We start from the raw sequence: 18,184 nt of genomic DNA on the forward strand, positions 1-18,184 counted from the left end.
CTCAAAACTCACAATTTAATCTCTCAAACAAAACTCTCAAATCTCCACTTCGATCTGAAAAACTCCCTACTTTTCTTCTCAAAAACAGCCGCCAAACACCCTCGTCAGCCGACTAAAAACCCTCACGTCACGTTTTTTTTCTTGCACAAAACCCTAGAAGAAGTCTGTGTTGGTATTTATAGGAAAAGAATCACTGCAAGAGGATTTCAGATGTGTCTGCTAAACTCAGGAACACCCTCGTGGGTGTGGGCGTCTGTCTCACACGGAAAGGGACACACGCGTAGGTGTGGTCCCCACTCATAATTATCCACCTCGTACATCATTTGATAAACCTCAAATTATGGACGAATACTAGAAGAACATCGCGAACATCAACAGAGAGATACGAAACACGAAACCATTCAAATGTCTCACTTGTTGCGTCCAATATGAAGTGGAGTAAATCCACGACAACGGACTCAATCCACAATAAGTCGGAAACCCAAACGAGAGCTCAATCAATCGCCCACCATCAAAACCAACTAATCCAACCGGTCTGCATCGTAAAGACTGCTTATGTATCCTCTTGCCTAAGGAATCAAGCCTCACGTAGTTCACCCAAATAGCCTCCAAAGGCTTCAACATCGAAGAATGTTCAAAAGCGTCAAACAATGACCAAACTTAACACCTGAAACAACTTTGGTCAACATATCCGTAGGGTTGTCATTTGTGTGAATTTTCTCCAATATAACATCTTCATCATCCAAGACATCACGAACGAAGTGGAATCTGACATCAATGTGCTTCGTGCGTGCATGATAGACCTAGTTTTTCGCCAAATAGATAGCCGACATGCTATTACAATATACCCGAATGGTCTCCTGTGATATCCCTAAGTCCTCCAACAATCCATACAACCACAAAACCTCCTTCACAGCTTCAGTCACCGCCATATACTCCGCCTCTGTAGTAGAGAGAGCCACTGTAGACTGAAGTGTACATCTCCAATATACCGGTGCTCCTACCAATGTGAACGCATACCCAGAAGTAGACCGACGCTTGTCAAGATCCCCCGCATAATCTGAATCCACATATCCAATACAATCCTGCCCTATCTCCATATTCTTCTGAAATACCAAACCAACACCCACGATACCTTTGATATACCGAAGGATCCACTTCATCTCAAACTCGAATATCTTCTTCGCCTCTCCAAGATCATTCATCTCAAACTCGAATAACATCTCCTTTTTTAACTTTCGAATAGCCGAAGAATTTGTGGAGGCAATAAGTATATCATCAACATATAATAACAAATAGATGTACTCACCATCCTGTAGCTTGTGCATGTAAACATATGGGTCATATGGGCTTCTTGTGTACCCTCGGCCAATCATAAAGCCGTCGAATCTCTTGTACCAGTGTCGCGACGATTGCTTCAATCCATAAAGAGACTTCTTCAGCTTGCGAACTAATTCCTCGTTTCCTGCAGCTTTAAACCCCATAGGTTGTGTCATGTAGATCTCCTTATCTAAATCTCCATGTAGAAAGACTGTCTTCACATCCATATGGACCAAATCAAAATCCAGTGGTACCACCAATGCCAACATAATCCTAATCGACGAATGCTTTACAACAGGTGAGAATACCTCGTTGTAATCAATGCCCTCAAGTTGTACATAACCCTTGGTAACAAATCTGGCTTTGTACCGAATGTCCCCAATAGAAGGATCCCTCTTTCTTTGCATACACCCACTTGCATCCAATATCCTTCTTACCCTTCGGTAACTTTGCAAGTTCCCAAGTATCGTTCTTCTGAAGAGATCACATCTCCTTCTCCATAGCTTTCCTCCACCTGATCGAATCAGAGTTAGACTCTGCCTCTTTAAATGTAGAAGGAACCAAATCATCAACGACCTCTACTGATAAGGCATATGCAATCATGACATCATTATATCTAGCTGGCCGACGAATCACTCTTCTGGGTTTGTTTGCTGCAATGGATTCCTGAACATGACCCAGCTCCCGAGTCTCACCATTCAATGTATCCTCTAAATACCCGGTTGTCATCCCATCTCTTTCCAGTGACATCTCTGTAGGAGCCTCAATGGATACAATGCTATCTGGAGTGGGTGGAGTCATATCATCCTCCACCTGATATGATATCCCTCTTGTCTGGTCTCCCTCCACCTGCTGAGGGACTTGAGGCCTCATCATGTACGCCTCATCGAATGTAATATCTCTACTAATAACTATCTTCTTATCCTGTGGATCCCACAATTTGAAACCTTTTACTCCTTCTCTAAAGCCCACAAAGACTACTTTCTTTGCCATCGGATTCAATTTACCATCACTGACATGGTAATAAGCTGGATACTCAAATATCCGAAGCGACTCATAGTCACTAGCCACCGAACCATACCAACGCTCCATAGGAGTCCTTTCCCTATATCGTAGTGCACGATAACCTATTCACGAGATGGCTCACATAAACCAACGCCTCGGCCCAAAAGGATCTTGACAAGTCACTCTATGTCATCATACATCATACCTTCTCCAGCAAGGTACGGTTCAACCTCTCAGCCACCTCGTTCTGTTGTGGTGTCTCACGAACTGTGAAGTATCGCCAAATATCGTGATCCCGACAAAACTACAGAAACAGATCATTCTTATACTCTCCTCCATTATCCGAATGAAAAGTCTTTACCTTTCTACTTGTCTGTAGCTCCACTTTCTTCTTCCACTCCACAAAAATATCCAGGACCTCATGTTTATACTTCATAGGGTGTACCCAATTTTTCCTAGAATAATCGTCAATGAAAGTGACAAAATAGTTGGCCCCACCAAGTGATGTGTGCTTGGAAGGGTTCCAAACATCTGTGTGAATGTAGTCCAATATACCTTGGGTATTGTGAATAGCGGTGCCAAACTTCACTCTCGTTTTCTTCCTAAGTACACAATGCTCACATAGCTCCATCTTATAGGTCTTCACACCTTTCAATAGCCCCTGTTTCGCCAATGCTTGCAGGGACTTATCACTAGTGTGTCCTAAACGCATGTGTCATAAACTAGTAGTGTCCTCTTCTGTAGTGATAGAAGCTGCCAGACCCCCTGTAACTATCTTTCCCTTCAAGTAGTATAGGTTATTTTTCCTGACACCTCGCATCACCACCATGGACCCCTTCGTGATCTTCAGAGTTGTATTCTCCAAGATCACCCGATAGCCAGCTGCCTCCAAAGTTCCAAGTGAAATAATGTTCTTCGTCAACTGCGACACAAACCTTACTTCCTTTAGCTCCCGAGTCACCCCGTCACATATGCAGATCCGAACTGTACCAATACCACAAATAGGGTATACGTGATCATTACCCATAAGCACGACATCCCCTCTTTCTAACTCCTCAAAGCTGGAGAACCAATCACTCCTAGAAAAAATATGGTATGTAGCACCAAAATTTATCATCCACTCCGTAGAGCCAGCGTAACAAACTGACGGTAATGCTGAATGTGAAAAGTCTGAAGAATCTGTATCTGAATTATCGTCACTAGCCTTGACAACATTCACTTCTGAAGCTTATACAGCTTTCCCTTTATTCTTCCCGGCTTTGTCCTTTAATTTTGGGCAGTCGATTTTCTAATGTCCCTCTTCTTTACAAAAGCAACATTGATTCCTACCAATACTCTTATGCCCACCTCTATTCTTCGATTTTGAGCGGTTGAACTGGCGGCGGTTTGGATCACGGCCTCGAACTGCTAATGTATCTCCCGATGTCTTCTTGGATGGTTCACCATCACTCTTCCTCAACTCATAATTTACCAACGACGAGGTCACCTCCTTATAACTAACAGTAGTTCTTCCATTGATCATAGTGAGAACGAACGTACCATAATTATCCTCTGGTAACGAACACAAAAGTAGCATCGTCTTGTCTTCATTCTTAACCATGATGTCCACATTGGCCATATCTGAAAATAGCTTCGTGAAGTTGTTTACATGCTTCCTAATGGAAACTCCCCTCTTCATCTTGAACTCGTAAAAACTCTTCTTCAAGTGAAGCTGATTCTCATTGCTCTTAGTAAGATACTTCTCATTGAGCATTTCCCACAATCTCTTCATCGACGTCTCGTTCATAACATCATAAATAAGATCTGGCGTCAAGCATGCCGAATAACTCCACAAGCCCTACTGTTCATCTTCTTCCAAACCTTGTCCTCTATGTCTTCGGGTTTCTCTTGTAACTCAAGAGTCTCCTCCAAATTCTGTGCATCCAAGGCATCCATCACCTGACACATTCATAATCCGAAATTGATCTTGCCGTCGAACTTCGAAACATCAATCTTTGTGTTATTGATGCTCAGACTCTGTATCGCCTTCATAAAAGACGAACCTGATGTGCTTGATTCACCCATGTTGTCGATCTAACTCTTCAAATAGGAATCCTTCATGGAATCCTTCAAACAAGCTCCAAGCCTAACATGTAGCTCTGATACCACTTATTGTGCGTAGTGAAAATTTCAACAACACATCTGGTGCACAACAAGAGAGTAAGATCACAACTAAAATTCCCGTCTTACCAAGGAAACAAGAACCGAAAGTGATATATCTCAACAAAGTGGGATATACACTCTTCCTCTCATTAGTTCTAGGACTGACTTGTCGAGGATATCTCAACAAAGTGGGATATACACTCTTCCTCTCATTAGTTCTAGGACTGACTTGTCGAGGGAACCTAACAAGCTATTACACTCTTCCTCTCATTAGTTCTAGGACTGACTTGTCGAGGGAACCTAACAAGCTATTACAAATCACAGCAGGACAAACGAATTTTACGTGATTCGGAAAGTTGCCTACGTCCACGGGGCAAGGAGGGGATGGATTTTACTAATAGAGAGAGAGAGAGAGAGAGAGAGAGAGAGAGAGAGAGAGAGAGAGAGAGAGAGAGAGTACAAATAGAGATTACAAAATCACTCAAAACTCACAATTTAATCTCTCAAACAAAACTCTCAAATCTCTCTTTCAATTCTCTCCTTCGATCTGAAAAACTCCCTGCTATTCTTCTCAAAAACAGCCACCAAACACCCTCGTCAGCCGACTAAAAACCGTCACGTCTCTTCTGTGTTTTTTTTCTTGCACAAAACCCTAGAAGAAGTCTGCGTTGGTATTTATTATAGGAAAAGAATCGCTGCAAAAGGATTTCAGGTGGGCCTGCTAAACTCGGGAACACCCTGGTGGGTGCCCCCCTCCAAATCACGTGGGTGTGGGCGCCTGTCTCACGCGGAAAGGGACACACGCGTAGGTGTGGCCCCCACTTACAGAGGCTCCATTAAATTTAGTAATTTCATAGATATAACAAGTACAAATTTCTGTTTACTTCATTGCTTAATCTGTTGTGGGCAATAATTAACGCTATGATGATGCTATTATAAATCTTTGCTGGCATTTGCACATCTCTGTGGACCTTATTTTATGTTTATCTTAACTTAAGAGTAAGCACAATAATGATGTAACTCATACCCAATTAGTAAGTGTGTCTGTGGTTCAAGCTAATAATAATAATAATTAAAAAAAATCAAGGTCAATCAGTGAATCAGCTTTCTTCAGCATAACCTCAGTAAAAGAACCAACAACTTCAGCAATTCATGGATCAGGAAACTGATTAGAGCAAGTAACAATCAGACCCCCAATCACAAGGTAATTGCTCATTTATTAGTCTTCCGAGAACTCAATTAGAGATTATCATTATCGGCAAGGATGTCCAGGTGGCATGTGACAGCTGTCACATCTCACCCTGATTCCACGTGTCTCCCCCCTGGGCTCTGATTCTCTGAGTATTGGCCCACTTCCCTGGGTTTTCTTCTCGTAAGGGCCAGAATCACCTTTTGCTTTCCGTTGAATGTTTCTTTCCTTATTCACCGTCATCTCCAAGAAAATTTTTCACTGTTTGGCCTCTGTAGATTTCTTGCAACCGAAGTATGATGTTCCTTCTCCACTCTCGTACACGACAAGAGCAGACCTTTTAGTTCAGGAGGTAATTTTTATTTAAAAGCTTCCAAATTTATATAAGAGAATAACGAGTATCATTGTCATAGGAGATGATTTCCTTCTTAAAAATGATATGACATAATCCTCAGCATATGATATTCTCTTTCCTACTTTATTCACATGGTGGGGATTGTGCCACATCATTTTCGAGGAGGAAATCCCCTCCTTGATATAGGACACCCATTAATCTTTTTATATAATACAACAACAACAAAACATTTGTCTCAAATATTTCATATCGTCTACAAGAATTTTATTTTTGCATTCCGTTCGTTCCTGTGTCATCTCCTAAGTTAATATTTAAACTTATACAAGGACAAAAAAATACATCTACCTATAATAAACCTCAAATATAAGTTCAAAGAACTTGATATACTAAACAAACATCTATAAATATAATTATAAATACAAAATACAAAATTTTAAAGATAAACCACAGGTAAAAATGTAACTTCAATCACAATCACCACTTTTAGCTTACTAATTTTATTAAATAAGTTGCAGTTCATACCCCAAATATTCGATATTTTGTAAAATAACATCAAATAACAAATGTAGAGAGTATATACTACCAAAAAAAAACTGCAACATTAGATATTAAGAAAATGCAAAAGACCCCATTGCCCTCTAAGGAAAAGGGCTGGAATCCAAACAAAGGTCATGCAGGTACACTGCTGTTTCCTTTTGGGATTTTCCTAACAAAAAAAAAAAAAAAAAACGGTTTACTTCTCTAGACAACTCTTAGCTTAGACAATCCATTTCACATTACTTTATTAAAAATTAAACTTTGTTGGTGAGAGCTTTATCAAGGGCTGGCTTATGCTTTAGAAAGTCCTATATAAGTGAGAAGCAAGGTTTCATCAAGGAGTAAGCAAAATAGAAAACAGAGGTCAGTGTTAAGAAAAGTATCTCACAAAGCCTCTACAGTTCCTCAAGGGAGCGATTCACTATAAATCCCAAGCCCTCACTTCTCCTTTCTTCTCACATAAACACCCATTTCTCTTCTTTAGAGCTTGCATTCAAGTTTTTGTTGGAAAAAGAGAAAAGAAAAAGAAAAGAAAAAAGTAAAAACAGTTATGGGTATTGGAGGGACATTGGAGTATTTTTCTGATTTATTGAGCAGCAGTGGACATAAGCACAAGAAACAGCTTCAGACAGTGGAGCTCAAGGTCAGAATGTGCTGCGAGGGATGTGAGCTCAAAGTGAAGAAGACTCTCTCCTCTATGAGTGGTTTGTTTCTAGCTTCTCCTCTCTCTAACCCCTCACCTTGTTTTTCGCAATATTGTTTCTGTGACTTGAGTTTCGTTTGAAGTTATTGCGTATAGTCTTATTTCTCTTCTCGTCTCACCTCCGTAATATCGCATTGTGCCACTTATTACCCCCGAGAGTCGATTCATTGTTTGCATCAGTAGTTTCAAGATAGAGCTAACTCTCTTAGAGTTTTGTGTGTCGGTGATGCTCAGGAGTGAAGAAGGTGGAGATCAACAGGAAGCAGCAGAAAGCGACTGTAACTGGGTATATTGAGCCCAACAAGGTCCTGAAGAAGGCCCAGTCCACTGGAAAGAAGGCTGAAATCTGGCCCTATGTACCCTACAACTTGGTGTCTCACCCTTACGTTGCAGGAGCTTATGACAAGAAGGCACCCCCTGGTCTCGTGAGGAATATAGAGTCCTTCACAATCCCAAGCCAAGCTTATTACAGGCAAGAGGACCAGCTTACCAACATGTTCAGTGATGAGAATCCTAATGCCTGTTCAATCATGTGAAGACATTGTTTGTGTCTTACAGAAGGAAACAGTGGCAAAATAGTGGGAAGTTTTGGGGTTCTGTCAGTAAAAAAAAAAGTACATATTTTGATGTGTTTCATGTACTGTTTGAGCTGAATAGGTTTGGACTGGTAAAAGAGTTGCACTGCTGCGGAGGATGGGGTTCTGGCTTTTTTTTTTTTGTCCTTTTTTTGGTGTGTAGGTTTGTTTAAAGTCACGCAGGAGATATTTTTGTGAATATACAGTATTAGATTCTATGTTGGCATCACCCTTGAAAATTGCTTAGTGCTGTCTTTTTTGTGATTTGGTTGTGATTTAAGTACATAACTAATAGCTTTCATGACTTTTTTTTTTTTACTATTGGTTTTCAACTTTTCATTCAAGACCAATCATAAGTATGTCCTAGATGATAGGTGGTTACAATTGAAAAAAAAATTACTAATGTTTGTATTAGGGTGTATATATACTCTATGTCTCTACTTTCAATTCTGCCTAGATCAATTTTTTTTTTAATTTCAACACTATATTGAACGCAACAATCGCAACCAATTACTGGAAGAAAGCACAGATCTATCATCATTTAGTCCAATGAAATATTTCTTGACGTGTCAATATTTTTATCCATGCATCAATAGAGGCTAATTTAGTGTAACTTAAAAATTACAAGCACCCTACGTTGATACTTATTTCAAGAGAATTGAAGTTGATGAGATTAAACGGGTGAATATGAAAATTTTGAGAAAGAACATACTATTATAATATTTTGGTAAATGGTGTGCTGAATTTAGATAGGTCTCACTCTAGGAACCAGTTGGTAATGATATGTGGGGCTACATATAGATCACAGGTATACTAGCCTACTGCTCATATTATGAATTTTTATTATTGCTATTATCTTCATCACTTTATTATTGTCTTTATGTTTAATGTTCTTGTTAATCATTATCCACAAACCCTAGCTAGTTACATGTACCTTCTGTTCACATGTCCTGCAATCTATGCAAGTTCATAGGCATCAAAAAGCAAATAGGTTACCACATACGAACTGCAATCTATGCAAGTTCACGTTGTTAGGGGACCCGGCATTGTTCTTGAACACGATCTCGTTGCCCGGGGCGACGCTCAGCTGGCTCGGCATGAACGCCCGCTAACCGTCGTCGCCGTCGAGGAGGACCTCGACGGCGAGCGCACTACTGGCAAGCACCGCAATTTTTTCTGACGTTTGGGGCTGGAGGGGGCTGGCTGGGGTCGGAGGGAAGAGGATTGAAGAAGAAGTGGGGAGGGGTAAAGTTAGGTTTTTCGGTAAAAAACATATAAAAGTGAGCCAATTATGAGCCGGAGGGGCCGGAACACAATTTTTTCAAAGTTTGGGGGCTGCGGCATATTACAAATAATATGAGGGCTGGGGCACGTTGCTTTTTGGGTGTTGGGGGCTCAAAGCAATTATTCCTATTAACTTCATCACTTTATTATTGTCTTTATGTTTAATGTTCTTGTTAATCATTACCCACAAACCCTAGCTAGTTACATGTACCTTCTGTTCACATGTCCTGCAATCTATGCAAAGTTCACAGGCATCAAAAAGCAAATAGGTTGAAAGGGCTGTCGCCAGTATGAACACAAGAATAGAAAGAGAACACGCATTAAACCAGCGTATCATGTGAAGCAACTGAGCCTTAAAAAGATCGCCCCTTTGATTCTCTGAGCTTTTCTTTATACGGAGTGATGAAGGACAAATGAGGCTGGAACTTGTGATATAATATTTCATGTACGAAGCCAGCAGTAGGTTGCTTGGAAGAAATGGTAATTAAATCCATAATAAAATAGTAGGCGTGGTTGGTTAAATTAATTACCGAGCAAGAGGAGCATGAGACTGATTGCATATAGAAAATGTCTGGAGTGTGACAGTTCATATGTTAGAAATATGATGTTGAATGCAAATAGATGATCTCCAAATGGTAGTCTATATTGTTAGAGGTTATGTTTGATTAAATAAAAAATTATTTCCCCATTTAACGTGGAAGAATCCCGATATTATCAAGTATAAACTTCATACATCCGTATGGAGTGTTCTGATAAGATTCATACTCTAGTAGGAAACTCCTCCATTATTTAGGAAACTCCTCCATTATTGAGAAATGCAAGACACATGGCTTTACATAAAAAGTTTAAATTCGTTGAGAAAACGATATATATCTTGCTGGCCTATCTCCAATCTCCATTTGCTTGACATTAACAAGTACACTCCAAAATTAAATCTGGCTTTCACGTAAAAAAATAAGTTGTCTTGGTTGACAAATATAACTTGAAACAGAATATATATGATTAAGTATCTAGATTTTGACTCCTGATCACTTGGGCAGTTACATACACAATCAGTAACTTAAGGTGGTAAACAAAAGACTAGTTCAAAGGAGAGAAACAACTGAACAAGAGCAAAAACGACAACCAGAAACTTTAAATGTGTAAAGAAATGAGTCTATTAATTCAACGAAGAAGACGTACATGAGGAAGCAGAAGAGAACAAAAACAACACAATAAACTTTTGTGTCCGCTCTTGCATGTATATATATACTCATATCAAATAATATCATTTTATACATGTTGGCTTTCAGGAGTCCATGATACCACTGCAGTCAAATATGCAAAACAGTAGCTAGCAGAAAAGTAAAAAATAAAAGATAAAACTGAACTACATCAGTACATATACATGCATCAATATAGGAGGATAACTTACTAAAAAATAAAAGATAAAACTGAACTACATCAGTACATATACATGCATCAATATAGGAGGATAACTTACATTTATACGTGCATAATACACTGAACTACATCAGTACATATACATGCATCAATATAGGAGGATAACTTACATTTATACGTGCATAATACAAATATCACAATCTAGGATGCTACAAAGGAAAAGACCAAGGTGCACTGCTAATCAACTTGCTCCAATAATTACTCGGCATCTTAATCTTGGAAAGACTTGATGCTCATGTCCCACAAAATTCCCTGCAGGAGCCACTGCAGAACTCCGATTAATTAATGAGCATCTAATTTATTATTTGATTTTTCAGCTCTCCTAGTTCAGAATGACTGACAGAACACAGAAGCTTACAAGTACAAAATTTGTTTCGAGGAGAATATATATATAAATACAGGAAAGACTTAATTACCATCAGAATTTCTCTTTTTTCTGCGGTCACGTCAACCACCAGGCCTTAAATAAGTGCAGGATCCACCATGAGTACTCTTCACTTGTAAACTCCGACAAAAAGAATGTCATACAGGAGAGTTGCGTTAGCAGGAATATTGCAGTCACCTGTGGGAAAATCCCATCTTCAAATATTAGCTTCGAGAGTGTTTTCTTAAGGTAACTTTCTCTTAGGGGCTGTTTGGTACGCAGCCACCTGAGGTAGTAGGGTCAGAGGAAATCGATTTCCTCTGACGCCTTGTTCTCATCTGTTTGGTTGGAACAAAAAAAAATAAATAAAAAAAATAAAAAATAAAAAAAGGGGGAGAAACTGTCTACGGGAACCACACTCAAAGATGCTAATAATGCAGCGGGTCCCACAAAAAACTGGAAACCTATTTCAGGCTGTTTTTGAGAGGAAATGAGCAAAAAATGATCCTCATGTGTGGTGTTTTGATTTCTTTTCCTTGAAACCACCAAAAAATGGTTACCATGTAATGAACCAAACAAGTCCTTAGCTTTGATCAAGTTTTAAAATATCAGTATTTGTGCTAGTTTCAGCAGATGATTTATAGCATCAAATTTAGAGGTCTTGGGAATTTTCATAAGAAGAATTGGGTGTAGCTAGGTATAGAGAGATTTGGCGATTTGAGTGATTCACAGGCTTTATAAGTCCACTTCATTTTTAAGAAATTTTTTCCCCAATCAAGACTATCAAATAATTATTGGTACTTCATACCATGGATTTTCAATTGTATTTGTTGTTACCTGTCAATATCTGCATGACGTAGTTGTTATCAACCAATACGGTGGTATCAATCAGCTTCAATTGGATTATATTGGCAATGCCATACTTAAAATGCAATATGTTAAGTCCTATATGTGTCACTATAAAGGCTTTCATGTTAATAGTTTTTGGGCTTTTAGTTCATTTATTGAATTGAAGTCTGCATCCTTGCAATCTTCATTTGGTCCACACGCAAGAGTGGAAAGAGGAAAAAAAAGAAAATTCAGGGTAAAAAGATGATCAAAAAGTTTCTAAGGAAAAGCTTATTCCCATAAATGTGGATGTAGTAATAGAGCAGCAAGTCTCCCATATTCCAGGATCATTTAAGTTTTATGAAATGGGCTCAAGCGAGCCAAACATTCTTTCATAAACATAACTAGAGCTCGAATAAAATTTGCAACACTGTTTAAACTTCATTATCTTATGAATCTTTGACATGTATATACTCAAGAATGCGTAAAAGAAACGAGCTACAATAACTGTTACCTGAAAAGCATCCTGCAGGTTCAGGTCCATATGCTAACAATGGAGGTATCATAAGCTTCCGCTTCCCACCTGCAAGAATTGCAGAGGACCTATTACATCATATGAGAAAACTAAATGAAATTGCACCTATAGGAATAACAATTTTCATAGAATCTTTAGTGATATATTACCAACAAGCATTGGAGGAACACCACCACCCCCTAAAATACCCTGATCCAGTCCCGGTAAGACCTATCGACATGACCAACAATGAGGAAACATTGAAAAGTAAGAAATATTTTTTTCATTTGAATAATTCAAACCCGCTCTTGCTATTTGCAATTAAAGATAACAGATGAGAACTATGCACACATTAAAACATAAGTAGAATCTAAATGATTAAGACCATTAAGTATTCAAACTAAGCGACTAAAGTGAAGGAAGAAAAAGGAAAGTACAGTCAAATACTGTATCTCAAACAAGCTCCTGACGGCTGACGCCTAAGTGTGCGTGCTTGGGTGTGTGCATGCCTGGCTGCATGTGTGTGTGTATGTGTGTCCGTGTATGTGTGTGTAAGTCTGTGTGCATGCATCAGTGTGCGTGTATGTGTGTCCGTGTGTGTGCATGGATGTCTGTGTGTGTGTCGATGTGTGTCTATGTTTGAGTCTGTGAACATGCACGTCTACACGTGTTTGCGTGTGATTATTTTTGTGTGTGTGCGTGAGCGTATGTTGCATGTGCATCTATGTTTGTGTGTATGCGTGCATATGTGCATGTGTGTGCACATGTGTCTGCGTGTGCCTGCGTATGTGGGGCTGATTGTGCATGTGTATACATGCTCATGTGTATACATTTGGGTGCATGATTCTTTCTGCATGTGTGTGTTACATGTATGCTTGTGCTTCTTTCATGCACTCCATCATCACGATGGGATATTCCTATCTGTTAAAACAAATGTTGAACTGTAACGGAAACACATTAACATGGAGAGATTGAACATTTTTGGTTAATAAAGTACCTTTCCCCTGCCAATTCGTAACGTTAGTGGCCTCCCACGTTTATAGCTACTATCAAATACTGTTCCATCAGCAAATCTGGCAGTATAGTGGATCTGTAATGGACACATAGAAAAATCTCAATGCAAACAAGTACCAAATGGACAAGCTTCTTTACCAAAAATAAATGTCAACCAGATAACATAGCATCTAGAGCAAATCAGGCCTGAAGGTAGACATTATACTGCATCATAGACACAAGCAACTTGTGTCGAAGGATGAGCCTTCCGTTCTTAAAATCATTTTTTCCTTAATTCCCTATTCTTGGGTTTTAGAATCATATGAATCGTCATCACATTGGTAGTCACTACACCGACACGCACCAAGACCATGATGCTGCAGATATAAGGATAGCCCCAGAAAATTTTTCTGCAATGGGTGACATCACTACTGGTAGAGTTGTTCGATGTGCTCATTCTTTTGTTTAGATATTGGCAATCTGTCTTGGACTTCCAAATGAGATCATTTGTGTACTTTTTGTGGACTTGATTTACATAGTAGTTTATGGGAGTTATATTGATGCCGCATGAAGGTCCTTATAGTACAACTGTGCAAGTTTCATTGTTTGATTATTTGCTCCATACTGACATACATTGGTCACAGTACACCTTTCCCTCCAAAAATAAATTTTAATTTTTTCTGTCAATAAAAGAGCACCTTTATACTAAGTACACCCTTTAAATATTCATATGTGGAGGTATTAGATGATACTCCAAGACATTTTGTTACGAACAATTTTTCAAAACAGACCCCTTTAGAGTTTTATTTTTCAAAATCGACCGGTTTTTTTTTATTTATCAAAACCGACCCGATTTTGTGATTAGCAGCCTAATCACCATCCTAAATAGTCGGGGTTGCCAACCCCGACTATTTAGGAGGGTATTAAACCCTAATTAGAGGCCTTAAACACTAAAAATTAAGGTCCTAAATAGTCGGGGTTGCCAACCCCGGCTATTTAGGAAGGTGATTAGCCGGTTAATCACAAAATCGGGTCGGTTTTGATAAATAAAAAAAACCGGTCGATTTTGAAAAAAAAAACTCTAAATGGGGCTGTTTTGAAAAATTGTTCTTTTGTTACAGGAATTGTGATTAAGAAACTTCAATTTATTCAAGATCATCATTTGCAAGTAATGATCTGAGAACAATTGCTTTCAGTGCAGTCGTCTTTTCTATTTGCTCTTTCAATTGACAGTTTGAAAGTGTAGTTGTTATTAAGTTGTAAATAGAGGAGGTAAGAGTTTTTTTTAAAGAATGTCTTGTAAATGGAGAGTACTTTTCAGTTCCTTACGATATTCCAACGTTGTTCTTTACTGTAAATATTGTTAGGAATTTAACGCCTAATTCCCTAATTGCAACGGAAACGCGGTATAGAAAAAGTACACCAAGATTTAACGAGGTTCGGCAACTGCCTACGTCCTCGGGAGCCACACAGATAATTTCTTATTAATCAAACAAGAAATTACAAATCAAGAGCAAATCCCTAAACTGGGATTTCTCAAATAAAACACTGTAGCTACAGTGTTAATGATTAAAGGGTATGAACCCTATCAATTATCAACTTGAGAATAAATGAATAACCCCACAATATAAAACCCCTATTTAATTCCCCCTTCTCTCTCTCTTCTTAAATTCCTTTTTCTTAATCTCCCCTCAAACAGTTTGAGAGCTGGAGATGAGATTGAAATCACTGCTGTGATTTAAGTTTGAAACGCAGCTGCATTTTTGGGCGTTTTCGTCGCCGCCAGAGAGGGAAACACGGAGGGAAAGGAGAAGCACTGCAGCAGCGAAACCCTAGCTGGGGGAGGGGGTTTTATAGGCGGATGTGGAGGGCTGGCGACAACCTGTCGCCAGTTGCCCGCGGACGCCAGAATCGAGGCCGAACGCAGAGATGAGAAGGGGGGGTTCGAGCGCAGAGTTCGAAGGGTGCGTTCGCCGAAGTGTGCGTTCGTCGAAGTGTGCGTTCGTCGACTTCGCCTGCGTCATCTCCGTCATTCTCGAGCTCGTCGAAGCTCGTCGGAGCTTCTCGGCGTCGGAGGTTTGTATCCACTCACAAATTAACAAATATAGTGTGATTCCTCAGAATACTTGCAGTAATACTCTCACCATTGATAGGATTTAAAATCAAATGCTATAATGTTGTTAACTTTGTCGCCATATAAACAAGCGACACGCTTAGCTAACTTTTGATCATCGAAGTCCTAACCGCTCTAAACCGTGTGAAACATGATCAAACATTGTTCTACCCGCATTAAAAGAAAACCCAAACACGACCTTACTTGAACAGGATCTGTTCTATAGGCTCGTACAACTGTATCCTTGAGTTCTAAGGAGACAGGCCAATCAGTCTGGTGGATGACTCGTGGCCTCCTGCCCAGAGCGTGATTGACGGTTCAGGTCCACTCGGATCGTCGCTGTAGAGGATCGTTCCCAGCTTTGCGTAAGCTTGCCGGGGCGGGCCGGAGTCTGTCTGACGGACTCCACGAAAATTTTTTTTTTCTCAAAAAAAAAAGAAAACCCAAACAAACACCACATCATCAAATTACTATCAAAATTTAACAAATTCAGAACAAACCCATATGAATAAATCACATAAAAAAACTTTAAAAAAAAATCTTACATTGATGAGTTCACCAGGTGGGGGCTGCACTCCACTCCCAATTGCCACATCACAGTATCCAAGACCAGACTTCACAAAGTTCATATCACACAATGGCTCTCCAACAGTGGCATAATACTCTATTCTAGTTGCCTTAGCATCGGAAATCCCAACTGAGGATGCCAAAATCCCAACACCCACTTCAAATAACCTCCTCCTGTTGAAAGAAATCGATCCAAAAGAGGAGGAGGAAGAAGATGATGAAGTTGAGGCCTCGGGCTCTGAAGAGAATCTTATGGGTTTGCTTGGTTTTGGGAGTGAAGGGAGAAGGTGAGGGCTGCTTGAAACTTTGGGAATGGATAGAGTTGAGATGGGGCTCGCCATTGCGGTAGGCTCTCTGCCTCTCTATCTTCAAATTTGTGGGCTTTGTTGTATTTGAAAAATGGAGATTTTCTACCCTTTTTGTTTGGGGTTTTTCCATATATACCCCTACTGTTGTAAATATTTTAAACTTCCCCTCAAAAATTATTATTCCATATTTACCTTCCCTCAAATTGTTTTCTTCCCTCAATTTTACCCTCCAGCCCTCCACCTTTAATATCTCTTAAATTACCTCTTTATCCCTATATTACTTTCTTATAATTTAAAAATCAACGAAAAAAATAACAATATCATCTATTACAGTTCAATAGACTAAACTACGAACCAACTGAATTAAATATTTCATAGCTTTATCAAAGAGGGTCTAGCTGAGTTGGTAAACTGTCTATAAGTAGTACTTTAAGGTCTCAAATCCGGTTCTTCGGAGGAGCACCAATATAAATTTAATTTCATGGAATACCCGAGACCGTGCGTTGGGGGGTGGTGCTTAGCCATGCTTGCGGGTTTGATATACCCAATTTGAATCCTAATTGAGATCTTTTCTGCTCATACAGAAATAACTGTGCTTTACTTGTTCCTGAAAAGGGAAAGATCAATAATCGCGTGGCATGATTTATTCCCGGACTTATTGGGCCAAGCACCTCCAGAGCTACTGATTAAAGGTTCGGGCCAAAATATTCGTCCTTTCCGCGGCCGGACTCTGAGCATGGGTCCACGGTCGGCCCAATTCCAAGCCCTTTCATTCATTCCTTACCGATCAAAGAGAGCTTTTACACAAGATGCGCACGCACGTATTAGTATTAAAAATTAGGGGCTGTTTGGATGCCTTTAGGAATATTTATGACACAAAATAGAAAATAGTTATTCATCTCACCATTTTCCATTCGAATGTTTACATTGTTTGGTTAGGAATCTTTGTGAATCCTAAAATAATAGTATTACATTGTTTGGATAGTATAATATAAACTAGAGTATTTATGACACAAAATAGAAAGTGGTTATCCACCTCATCATTTTCTACAAGGTTTTGATTTTTTTATTATTTTTTTGGACACATTCATGACATTGTGTCAGTTTTCCAACAAAATCACTCCTAAAGGGCTGTTTGTTTTGCTTCTTTTGCCCCTGATTGGAATCAGGGGCAAAAGAAACCAACAAAACAGTCCCTAATTTTGATGATTTTGTTTTCGGTGAGACCTCATCAAAAAGTGTAAGCTTTTCATGTAAAAGAGAATTTAAACAAACAATGTAAAGTGATGAAAGCTGACATTAGAACTTACTTTTTTACACTTTCCATCTTTTTACACGGTACAAACATACAACCAAACAGCCCCTTAAGGGGGGCTAATTCCGTAGTTAACTTTCCTTGACAGTCGAATCTCTTTAAATTTGCAGAGTTATAGAATAATAATATCCTTTTTATCTTGCAGACTGGCGCATAGCATCCCCTAGTCCCCACGCTGCCACGCCACGCACGACCGAGGAGTAAATTGATTCCTGCGCACGCCATGTGCACCCCTCAGCCTCCCAACATTTTTTAAATTCCGACCGCGCATTTTCCCCCCATACAAAAATCAACTAACGCCAACGCACACAAAGACCCACGGAACGTGTCACCAAAAAAGCACAAGATTTTATTATTGACAGGTTTGATCAACGATCACAGCAAAAAACATTATTAATTAATCATTTACATTAATTTTTATAATAAAAAAAGAATTTGTCTGAAAGAATGGATATCGTTTGTACGAGCAAAGCCTCAATTAATTTCTCATGGTCTTGGCCTCCCCGCATCCCATAATGTTCTCCGGGAGCTTCCCGATTCTATCCACCCCTTCCGCGAACACGACCCCCATCCCCATCGCGAAATGCGACTCGACGTGACAGTGGAACGCCCAGGCCCCCGGGTTATCG

The 18,184-nt window shown here is 39.5% G+C and overlaps 2 protein-coding genes across 3 annotated transcripts; one reads left to right on the top strand and one right to left on the bottom strand.

Moving 5' to 3' along the window:
• Nucleotides 6,890-8,055, top strand: LOC109832670 (heavy metal-associated isoprenylated plant protein 23-like). Its single transcript, XM_020400072.1, has 2 exons — nt 6,890-7,252; nt 7,486-8,055. Exons 1-2 carry the CDS (start codon nt 7,099-7,101, stop codon nt 7,785-7,787), a joined length of 456 nt encoding a protein of 151 aa, XP_020255661.1. The 5' UTR covers nt 6,890-7,098; the 3' UTR covers nt 7,788-8,055.
• LOC109832671 (photosynthetic NDH subunit of lumenal location 4, chloroplastic) lies at nt 10,623-16,315 on the bottom strand. 2 transcript variants are annotated; one of them, XM_020400074.1, is made up of 6 exons: nt 15,911-16,315; nt 13,257-13,349; nt 12,430-12,490; nt 12,260-12,328; nt 10,970-11,115; nt 10,623-10,805 (listed from the first exon to the last, which is right to left on the bottom strand). In XM_020400074.1, the coding sequence occupies exons 1-5, from the start codon at nt 16,271-16,273 to the stop codon at nt 11,048-11,050; spliced, it is 654 nt and encodes a 217-aa protein (XP_020255663.1). In that variant the 5' UTR covers nt 16,274-16,315; the 3' UTR covers nt 10,623-10,805; nt 10,970-11,047. The 2 variants fall into 2 exon arrangements, with proteins under 2 accessions (XP_020255663.1, XP_020255662.1); XM_020400073.1 differs by having other exon boundaries at nt 10,623-10,817.

This window comes from Asparagus officinalis, chromosome 3 (genome assembly GCF_001876935.1).
Source record: "Asparagus officinalis chromosome 3, Aspof.V1, whole genome shotgun sequence".
Lineage (NCBI taxonomy): Eukaryota > Viridiplantae > Streptophyta > Magnoliopsida > Asparagales > Asparagaceae > Asparagus > Asparagus officinalis.